The sequence below is a fragment of the Octopus bimaculoides genome, chromosome 30, assembly GCF_046866305.1.
Source record: "Octopus bimaculoides isolate indiv1 chromosome 30, ASM4686630v1, whole genome shotgun sequence".
NCBI classification, from domain to species: Eukaryota; Metazoa; Mollusca; class Cephalopoda; order Octopoda; family Octopodidae; genus Octopus; species Octopus bimaculoides.
In genome coordinates this window covers 11,001,115-11,013,614 of record NC_142957.1, presented here as the reverse complement: position 1 = coordinate 11,013,614, position 12,500 = coordinate 11,001,115, and the positions used below count along the sequence as shown (strand labels likewise).

The 12,500-nt window shown below is 36.6% G+C and overlaps 1 protein-coding gene across 8 annotated transcripts in view; it reads right to left on the bottom strand.

Moving 5' to 3' along the window:
* LOC106882501 (CAP-Gly domain-containing linker protein 1) overlaps window positions 1–12,500 on the bottom strand; it is a 112,589-nt gene that overhangs the window by 50,345 nt on the left and 49,744 nt on the right. For 5 of the 8 annotated variants that reach the window (XM_089346350.1, XM_089346348.1, XM_089346346.1 and 2 more), the window contains exon 2: window positions 9,964–10,075. In XM_089346350.1, the coding sequence (XP_089202476.1) occupies window positions 9,964–10,075 (112 nt within the window). Of the gene's footprint in view, window positions 1–3,349; window positions 3,616–9,963; window positions 10,076–12,500 lie in introns of those variants that run through there. The other 3 variants (XM_089346352.1, XM_089346353.1, XM_089346351.1) reach the window with 3 other exon arrangements.

Genomic DNA, 12,500 nt, shown 5'->3' with positions numbered 1-12,500 from the left:
TGTAGTAGACACTTTTGCACCAAAATACTTTGTTGCATTTTAGAAATATCTAAAAAAAACCACCACCACCACCACAGACACACTCTCTCACACATGCACGAATGCGAGCACACACACAGGGTGGGCCAAAAGTCACACACCAAAACAATTGGCATTTTACATTATCTTAGAATTCTTTATTAGCATTATTGGTCTTGCTCACCATGTACATGTGTATGCATCCTTTTCATTTATTTTTAACGAATTTTAGAAGAATCGAAGCATGCCTCTGATAAATATACAATTTCAAATAAGGAAATGTGCTGTGCGTGAGAAGACCCGGCTAGCCAAGTAAGATCGTTGCCAGTGCCCCTGGACAGGCTCTTGTGCGGGTGGCACATGAGATGCACCATTTTGAGCGTGGCCGTTGCCAGTACCGCCTGACTGGCTCCCATAGGATTTTCGAGCGAGATCGTTGCCAGTGCCCCTGGACTGGCTTGTGCGGGTGGCACATAAAAGACACCATTTCGAGTGTGGCCGTTTTCGTGCGGGTGACACGTAAAAGCACCCACTACACTCTCTGAGTGGTTGGCGTTAGGAAGGGCATCCAGCTGTAGAAACTCTGCCAACTTAGATTGGAGCCTGGTGTTGCCATCCGGTTTCACCAGTCCTCAGTCAAATCGTCCAACCCATGCTAGCATGGAAAGCGGACGTTAAACGATGATGATGATGATGATGATATATTGTTGTTCAGTCCTGCTGTGTGACACCTTAGGCAAGTGTCTTCCACTATAGATAGCCTCAGGCCGATCGAAGACTTGTGAGTAGATGAGGTAGACGGAAACTGAAAGAAGCCTGTCACACACACACACACATATAGAGGCTGTCAGAATTATGGACAACTCTTCATTAGTGCTTTTGTTCATTTATTGAACTCGTCAAGACAAAATTAAAACCATACTGGTTTTAATTTTGTCTTGACAAGTTTGATAAATGAATGTAAGCACTAATAAAGAATTATCCAAAATTCTGACTACCTCCGTCTTTTTTCAATATACAATATCTGTACACCACTTCAAACACTCTATACACACACACATGTATATATGTGTGTGTGGGTGTATATAAATTATAATTAAGGTGCTGTATGAACATTTAATGTGGTTTTAGAGTCAAGTTTTGGCTGCTATTTCAAGCATGGTGGTATCTCTTAGACACCCTTAATTATAATTTTAATAATAATTATTACCTTTTGAGATTTTTATTCCCATGCTGGCCCCACCTGATAGGATCAGTATTTTAAACAATGATCTTATCCTTATTTATATAAATTTATATATGTATATATATATATATATATATATATATATATATATACATATATATATTTTATATATATACATATATATATATACATATATACATATATATATATATATGTATATATATATATATATATATATACATATATATATTTTATATATATATATATACGTTTGTAGAAATAAATAATCTTGTATTTTTCTATTATTCAATTGATCTTTAATCATAATTAAATAAACGTCTTTAGCTTTAAATAGTATAGCTTTAACTATTACACCGGTTAAATATGTACTAATTTTATCTTCATTATTATTTTAAACTTAAACTTCGTTCAACTTGTATTTAAAACAATGATAATTTAAAACAATGATAATTTATGTAAGATGCTTTTTGTATATAATATACATGTTATTATTATTGATGAAGGGATGATTATTGAATGGTTGATATTATGATATTTTTTAAATAATTTTTCTATCTTTATATAATAAGTATTTCATATTAATTCATTTGGTACTTATTGTTGGTTGAGATATATATCTAATTATTGTTCTACTTACGATCTGACGAGTAGCTATATTTCTGAATAGAACTTATTTTCGATAATTTCAATTGATTTTAATCGATTTAAATTTCTTTTCTATTTGAAAATTGGTTATGAAACACGTGTAATCTTTTTATTATATTTATCTTATGATATTTACTTTACTTTATATTATACTCATTTATTGTGCTTTTAATTATTAATTTTTCTATATGTGATAGTGGATTTTCATCGATGAGTTCTTGAAAATTGGTTATTTTCCCTAAAACTATATATATTTTATATATACTTTATCTATAAGGCTCAATTTAATTTTAATTTTTTATAAATTGATTTTAATTGAGTTTTTTACCTGTAATTTTGGATTTTGTCCCTAATAATATTATTATATATATATATATATATATATATATATATATATATATATACACACAGACAGATACAGGCATGGTGTGTGGTAAAAATTTGTTTCCCAACCACATGGTTCTGGGGTCAGTCCCACTGCGTGGCACCTTGGGCAAGTGTCTTCTATAGCCTTGGGCAGACCAAAGTCTTGTCAGTGGATTTTGTAGATGGAAACTGAGAGAAGCACCTCTTATATATAATATATATGAATGTCTGTGTGTCCATATGTGTGTGTGTGTAAGCATATATACAGGGTGTCCACAAAGTCTGGGTACATGGGGATTAATACATACTTTAAGAAATTATTATTTCTTATATTTAATTGTTTATGTTATGATTTTATTTACTCCATGTACCCACATGGGGATTAACACATACTTTAAGAAATTATTATTTCTTATATTTAATTGTTTATGCCATGATTTAATTTACTCTATGTACCCAGACTTTGTGGACACCCTGTATATGTGTACGTATGTATACACACAGGTACAGGCGTGGATGTATAGTAAAAAGTTTGCTTCCCAACCACGTGGTTCTGGGTTCAATCCCACTGCGTGGCACTTTGGGCAAGTGTCTTCAACTATAGCCACGGGCCGACCAAAACCTTGTGAGTGGAATTGATAGACGGAAATTGAAAGGCCATTGTAAATCTCTGTGCATATACATATATATATATATATATATATATATATATATATATACACACATGTATATATATATAGATGCAGAGCTTGACAACTGGTGTTTGTGTATCTAGATCCTGGTAATGTAGCAGTTTGGCAAACACAGCCGATAAAAAATGTGCCAGGCTTAAAAGAAAACTCGAGTCCTGGGATCGATACATTCAACTAAAAATTCTTCGAAGCGTTGCCCCAGCATGGCCACAGTCTAAAAACCAAAACAAGTAAAGAATAAAAGACCCCAATAAAATAAACCACTTCTATATTAAACCAGAAAAAAAAATAACCTCTGGCCACAAGTGACCCACAAACTATAACCCGCCCCACCACCAATAAAATAAAATAACCACTCTTCTATGAAACATAACGGTAATAATTAATGTCGGTAAGAGTAATTTAATGTCGTTAACACTACCTCGTTAGGGTCCATGATGTTGGTGGCGTTTTAAAGTCACAGCTGAGATTTTTTTTTTGCTCTCTCTCTCTGTAAAAATCCAGTCTCTTTTAAGTACTTGAAAAAGCTCAGGGGCCGGTGGTGGTGTTCTTGTTTGTTGTGTGACTCAACACTTACTAAACAACTTTGCCTGCCACCACCACCACCACCACCACTGCTGCTGCTGCTGCTACCACCGTTGTCGCCACCACAGTCTCTACTGTTATTGCTCTGCTGCTGTTACTACTACTACTACTACTACTACTACTACTACTATTACAATTACAAGTTCTATTGCTAATAGTACCATTACCACCACCACCACCACAATAGCACCACTCCCTTCACTGTTCAACTTTTTAACATGCACATACGCACACGTAGACACACGTACACACAAATACACATACATATACATGCATACACACTGACATATGCGCTATATGCATACACACACACACACATATATGCACACAGAGACATATGTACGGATGTACATAACATAGGTTCAGATCCATGCACACACACACACACACACATACATACACACACACATACACACACACACACAAATAGGTTCGTGTACACACACACACACAGATGCATACATAAACTCTTTAATTCTTTAACTAGTTTCAGCTGCAGAGCTGTGGCCATGCTGTGGCACCATTGTGTGTGTGTGTGTGTGTGTGTGTGTGTGTGTGTGTGTTATAATCAAGGATAAAATCATTGTTCATTTCCCTCGCTTTCAGCTCGTGTCAATGTGATAAATAAGGCAGTTTTAGAGTCATTTGACAGCTTCTTCTAGCATGTGGCACTACCATGTAGCTGCCCTTATTACACTTATACATATATATATATATATATATATATATATATATATATATATATATATACATACACTAACTATATATACACCTATATATACATACACTATATATATATATATATATATATATATATATATATATATATATATATATATATATATATTATATACATATATACACACTATATATATATATATATATATATATATATATATATACACACACATACATACGCACACACAAAAGGATTTTACGTACAATAAATGCTTGCTCTTTCTCTCTCTATGTTTGTGTGTATGTATATATGTATGTTAAAACTATCATTTATATACATATATATACATATATATATATATATATATATATATATATACATACAAATATACAAATATACATATATATATACATACAAATATACATATATATATATATATATATATACATACAAATATACATATATATATATATATATATATATACATACAAATATACATATATATATATATATATATATATATATATATATATACATACAAATATACATATATATATATATATATATATATATACATACATATATATATATATATATATACATACAAATATACATATATATATATATATATATATATATATATATATATATATATATACATACATACAAATATACATATATATATATATATATATATTCATAAATGTTAAATCTTTTCGCTAAACAAAACACACAAACAACTAACTTCCACATTTACAAAGTAACTTTAGCACTCCTTACCCCCACCTCTCTCTGCCTATCTACTTCTCTCACCCTTTCCCTCTTTCAACCGCCATTCTATGTCAGTCTATCTCCCTCTCTTTCTCTACCCCCCAACGACTGTCACCTCTCTCTCTCTCTCTCTCTCTCACTCTCTCCCTCCATTCTATCTAACAGTCTGTCAGTCTCTGTCTGTCTGTCTGTCTGTCCGTCCCCCTACCATCTCCCCCCCCCCCCATGTCACACTGCTACCTTCACTGCAAACAACCAGTTACCAGCCGGCTGGAAAATGCCATCAAAAATACAAATTAGCTAAGAACACCCCTCATCACCACCACCCTGCTCCCATACAAGACAATACACTCCACTACCACTGCACCCCACCACACATACACATCATCACCGTTGCTACACTGCAACCAGCCGCAGTAGAAAAAGAAGTGCGGTAGCGATAGGTGCACCAACAGTGTGTATGTCTGGATGTGCAACATGGATCTTTGTCTATCCTTTTTTTGTTTCAGTCATTGGATTGCGCCCATGCTGGGGGTACCACCCTGAAGAATTTATGGTTGAAAGTACATTTTTTTTAAAGCCTGGTACATATTTCATCGATCACTTTCATCAAACTGCTAAGTTACAATTTCCGTCTACTAAATCCACTCACAAGGATTGGGTTGGCCTGAGGCTATAGAAGACACTTGCCCAAGGTGCCACGCAGTGGGACTGAACCTGGAACCATGTGGTTCGTAAGCAAGCTACTTACCAGATATATATATATACACACACACACACATATTTATGTATGAAGCAACAAGGGAGACCTCTACATGGTAGCTGGTCCAGTTAGAAATAGCAGCCAAATCTCCCTCAAGCTACACCCTATATCTTATATATTATCTTGTAGCTATGACATTTTGATGAAGAAAACGTTAATTTTCAGAATGACATTGTAGGGTTGGTGTGAGAGGCCAGATCTGGCCAGTTTGAACAAAAAAAAAAGAAAGAAAAAGGTAAAATACTTTGGCTGGATATGGTTGGTTTAAATCCCAAAGCTTAATCTGAATGCGAAAGGATTAATATCCCTATTCCACCTGATAGTCCAGTTCATAATAATTAAAAAAAAAAAAAAGACCAGGAGGGTGTGATTTGAGGGGGATCTGGGTGCTGTTTCTACCATGTAGACGTCTCCTACTGTCTTAAAGAGATGTCATGTTGTATAATGTAACCCAAAGCTGAAATGTTTTCAATTGTATATTCACTCCATTAGGTTTTACATGAGGTTAAACAAAACAACAAAAATTTGAGAAAGGTGTGAAGCCAGATACACGTGTGGGGTGGTGGTGAGAGGTGTGTGTGTGTGTGTGAGAGGGTGTGTGTGTGTATGAGTGATGGTGTATGTGTGAGTATGTGTGTGTGTGAGGGTGTATGTGTGTGAGGACGTGTGTGTGTGTGCGAAGGTGTATATGTGCGAAGGTGTATGTGTGTGCGAGGGTGTATGTGTGCGAGGGTGTGTATGTGTGCGAAGGTGTATATGTGTGAGGGTAATTGTGTGTGTGTGTGTGTGCATGAGGGTGTTTGTGCATGAGTGTGCGTGTGTGTGTATGTGAGTGTGTTTGATGTGTGTGTGTGTGTGTGTCTGTGAAGGTGTGTATGTGTGCGAGTGAGATGTAAGCAGAGATATTCTCCCTATCACTTATACAACAAGATACGTGTACATATGCTGTATGCGTCAGGAAGAAGAAGAATTCAACATCTTTACCCTTATGGTCGAGGGGTAGGGTAGGGGTGAGCCAGATGTTCGCGGCAGGGGTTTGGGGGGAAGGGGGTGATGAGCGCAGGGAGAAAGGGTTCTTCTGTTAAACCCATAATGCTAAAACGCTTGAAAGTGACACCAGCACCCAAACACCCACCACTAAATACCCTTGCCACCCCTATCAACACAAACAGCTACATCTCTACACTTTCACCCTTATTGGCAATAACCAGTGGCGCCACCATCACGCCTGCTGCAGCTTCCGCCATCGCTCAATGTGAACAATTCCGTAACTGTGCATCGCTACCGCACACCATCCAACACTGTCATTGCAACCAAGAACATGGTCATCGATAGAGGCACCTGCACTGCCCACCACCACCACCATCATCATCATCAGCATCAATGCCAACATCACCGTCTCCACTACCACCATCATTATTACCACCACCTCTACCACCACCACCACCACCACCATCATCATCATCATCATCACCACCTCCACCACTATCATTATTGCTACCACCACCACCACCACCTCCACCATCGCCAACATCACCACCTCCACCACCATCACCATCATTATTGCCACCAACTCCATCACCACCACGACTCTCACTACCACCACTACCATTAGCAAGATCTCCACTACCACCACCACCACCAGGACGTCATTGCTACCAGCATCACCATCATCGACAGAAACATCTACACCACCCCTATCATCACAAATTGCCACCACCACTGGAATCATTATTGCCAACATCACCCCCCCCCACCATCAACATCAACATCAATACCAACATCTCCACCACACCACCACCACCATCATCACCACCACACCGTCACCATCATCAACAATGCCAACATCTCCACCACCATCATCATCTTCATCACTACCACACACATCACCCCACTGCCAACACCACCACCACCACCATCCCTATCGTCAACACCTATACCTCCACCACCACCCTACTGTCAACATGACTGCCTCCACCACCACAATGATACACTGCTAACACCTACCCCCACCACAACATCACTCCCACCCACCCCCTTCTCCCAGGTCCCAGCTGACTTCCTTTTATAGTCATTAAAAGCTCCCCCTTGGTTGTCTAGTTCACAGCATCTGTGCGCACACACACACACACACAGTCATTGGTTCCTATTTAGGGGACCTATTTATTCAGGGAGCAATTTATGTAGAGCCCCGTTTATGCAAAGGACCCAGCTATTTAAACACCTATTTTAGGGACCAGTTCATTTAGACAACTATTCTTATAGGGACTAATTTAGAAATCTATTTAGGGACCAATTCATTTCAGGACCTACATATTCAAAGACCCAGTTATTTGGAAACATGGCATGGCTGTGTGGTTCAGAAGTTTCCTTTCCGACCACGTGGTTTCAGGCTCACACTGAGAGAAAGATAAACATTACAGCCAGGCCCCAGGGAGAATACACTGTCTAAAGTGTGACGTGAACCAACTATCACACAGAGAAAGGTAAACATTACTTTGGTGTCCCTAACTCACTCACTTCTTGAGACCAATGTAAACATCATAAATACATTATTGTGGGGCCCCCTGAAGCTGTAAAAGGGCCACACTGCAAAGTGAACCAGTGAGGTCAGTGAAAGGAAGGCAAAGATCTTTACTGTGTCCCAGAGAGAGAGAATACAATGCCCTCAGTGTGAAGTGAACTCACCATCCCAATGACACCATGTCTGTTGAAGCAAAGATTAGAGGAGAACAAGGACATATTTGTAGTGGTGAAGAGTGGGATGGAAGAGGAGGTGGGGAGGAGAGAGAGACTGGTCGGATAGGAGTGGTAGCCAGTAGATATATATATGTGGGTATGTATATATGTGTGTATGTATATATGTGTGTATGTATATATATATATATATATATATATATATATATATGTGTGTATATATATATATATATATATATATATATATATATATATATGTGTGTATATATATATATATATATATATATATATATATATATGTGTGTGTATATATATATATATATATATATATATATATGTGTGTATATATATATATATATATATATATATATATATATGTGTGTATATATATATATATATATATATATATATATATATATGTGTGTATATATATATATATATATATATATATATATATATATATGTGTGTATATATATATATATATATATATATGTGTGTGTGTGTATATATATATATATATATATATATATATGTGTGTGTGTGTATATATATATATATATATATATATATATATATATATATATATATATACATATATATATGGCTGTGTGGTAAGTAGCTTGCTTACCGACCACATAGTTCCGGGTTCATTTCTACTGCGTGGCACCTTGGGCAAGTGTCTTCTACGATAGCCTCAGACCGATCAAAACCTTGTGAGTGGATTTGGTAGACGGAAACTGAAAGAAGCCCGTCGTATATATATATATATGTATATATATATATATATATATAAATATATATATATATATATATATATATATATATATATATATATATATAAATTAAAAACGTAAAAATAAAAACAAAACACAAAGGATTCCGCGGTTCACATGTTTCAAGCTTTATAGTTATTGCATCATTATTGGTATATAATTGATAGTATAAAGCTATCTTCAGCCGCAAATATATTCTTTCCCAAGAATTATATCACAAAGAAGAAATTAAAAGAGGGAGAAACATGAGAGATAAAAGGTGAGATTCCACTTTGTACTGTCCATTGTATTATACCTCGTAGAATCTTTAAATTGATATATTTACATAAAAGTTCATCGGTACTCCGAAATCTGTCCATATTGTGCCACAATTCAGGGTAGAGTGAATACTAAATAAACAATCCTAGCTTATATGAGCTAGAAGGAGAGTGTCCAAAGAGGGAAGAAGTTGGCGGTTAAAACAATATAAAATACTAAGAAGAAAAATACACAGATATCAATACAAAAATAATAAAAGTCAAATCGGTGGGGAGGGTAATCTAAGAAACAATAAGAGAAAGTCCGGATAGTAAAGTAAGATACATATAAGCTAATTAGAAGGGTTGGAGAAGGGTGGTGAAACATAAAATCAAAGGAATAAAATAACAGAGTTAAAAGGCAGGGGGATAAGAAAAAAACCTAGGAGGTGAGATGAAGAAGAAGAAATAGAAGAAAAAAAACAAAAATGGGAGAGAGAGAGAAAAATAAGAGAAAAAAATGGACTTACTTTGACGTTTGGCAGCTGGAGGTGGAATCCCCGATTTGGGGTGTGGAAGTCCTGATGGTTTTGCAATTTTGGAAGGTATCTTTAGACCAGACGGCTTTGGGTTGGTAGCCATCTGTTGAGAGGAGAGAAAAAAAAGAGAAGAAAAAGGTCAGTTGATGTGACGAACTTTGATCAGGGTGGTAAGGGTAGAATAATTACTAGGTGAGTGCTTTGGGGGATGAGTTGTGATGGAAATTTTACTTTAGATGTATTTATTAGTATCATGTTTCCCATAGTTCAACCTACACAAGTTAATGTGTGAAAAACAAAATAGGAATTTTGAAAGAAGATTCTATAAAACTAGTTTTTAAACATTGAATGGCTATGAGGGGTCCACCAGAATAAAATAGTAATCAAAGGGGTCCATAGATAAAAAAATGGTTTGAGAACCTCTGAATTAGGGTCGAAAAACTGGAAACATTTGCGCTGTTAAAAGTTAGATGAGAAATGAAAAACAAACAAGTGCAAAACAAAAAAAAAATGCGTTAAGATTCAAATTAATTAGTACAATTAGCAAAAAACATTTCCAGTAATTAAATATTACATTATTTTCACAAGAGACCAAATATAAACGTCAAAGGTAAAATGAAGAAAATTATTGTTTTTGAAGCTATCCAAGATTGAACCAGCATTGGCTGTTTTGACAATAATGGTGAATTGAAGGTAATAAATCTTAAGTACATTTCTCCCTTACAATGGAGGCTTAAGACTAAAAAATGTAGAAGCAATCATTTTTACACTATAAATTATTATTATTAACCCATTACCTACCAGTGATCTCATATGAGATCACTTAAAAATTACAAATTTCGTAATTATCTGTCAATATTTACACATATCTAACCTTTTTGCTATATCTACTAGGTATGTGTTGGCACTCCGTCGCTTACGACGTCAAGGGTTCCAGTTGATCCGATCAACGGAAACAGCCTGCTCGTGAAATTAACGTGCAAGTGGCTGAGCACTCCACAGACATGTGTACCTTTAACGTAGTTCTCGGGGGATATTCAGCGTGACACAGAGTGTGTGACAAGGCTGACCCTTTGAATTACAGGCACAACAGAAACAGGAAGTAAGAGTGAGAGAAAGTTGTGGTGGAAGAGTACAGCAGGGTTCGCCACCACCATCCCCTGCCGGAGCCTCGTGGAGCTTTAGGTGTTTTCGCTCAATAAACACTCACAACGCCCGGTCTGGGAATCGAAACTGCGATCCTATGACCGCGAGTCCGCTGCCCTAACCACTGGGCCATTGCGCCTCCACATCTACTAGGTATATTCCTCTGATATTCAAATGAGGTTTGCTAATTTTTCACCCAATATCTCGCTTATTTCTATTTAAAATGTTATTTTGAAATGTTATTTTGATCATTCCAGCGTGTTTCTAAGGCTGTTTTATGCTAGAAATCAAAGTTTCATAATAAAAAATTCCAGTTAACAGAATTATGGGAGGTAATGGGTTAAGGCAGCGAGCTGGCAGAACCATTAGCATGTCAGGCGAAGTGCTTAGCAGAATTTCGCCTGTCGCTTACGTTCTGAGTTCAAATTCAGCCGAGGTCGACTTTACCTCTAATCCTTTCGGGGTTGATAAATTAAGTACTAGTTGAGTATTGGGGTCAATCTAATTGACTATTGCCCTCCCCACCAGCAAATTTCAGGCCTTGTGCCTATAATAGAAAGGATTATTATTATTATTATTATTATTATTATGATCATCATCATCATCATAGGCACAGGAGTGGCTGTGTGGTAAGTAGCTTGTTTACCAACCACATGGTTCCGGGTTCAGTCCCACTGCGTGGCACCTTGGGCAAGTTTCTTCTACTATAGTCTCGGGCTACCAAAGCCTTGTGAGTGGATTTGGTAGACGGAAACTGAAAGAAGCCCATCGTATATATGTATGTTTGTATGTATATATATATATATATATATATATATGTCTGTGTTTGTCCCCCCCAACACCGCTTGACAACCGATGCTGGTGTGTTTACGTCCCTGTAACCTAGCGGTTCGGCAAAAAGAGACCAATAGAATAAGTACTAGGCTTCAAAAGGATAAGTCCTGGGGTCAATTTACTCGACTATAAAGGCGGTGCTCCAGCATGGCCGCAGTCAAATGACTGAAACAAGCAAAAGAGTAAAAGAGTAAAGCAGAGAGCAATTTGCCCTAGGGGTTCCTAGAGAGCTTGGCTGGTGGGGTTCCTCAACTGGCCCTACAGGCCCTCTTGTATCAGGAGGGCCTTAATACTGAGGAATTCTCTTGTGTTTACATTTCCTGTTCTTTTATGATACCGTTTCTATGTAAACCTGAATCCCTTATGCCTGTCTTTGTATTTCCCCCACCCCTCATCTGTTGCCCTGATGGCAAATAAAAAAAAATCATTATTATTGTTATGACAAAAATGAGCAATGGGTAGTAGAATCGGTAGAGCAACAGACAAACCACCCAGTGATAGGTATTTGATTATGGCGCTTTACATTTTGAACTGCAATTCCTTAGGAG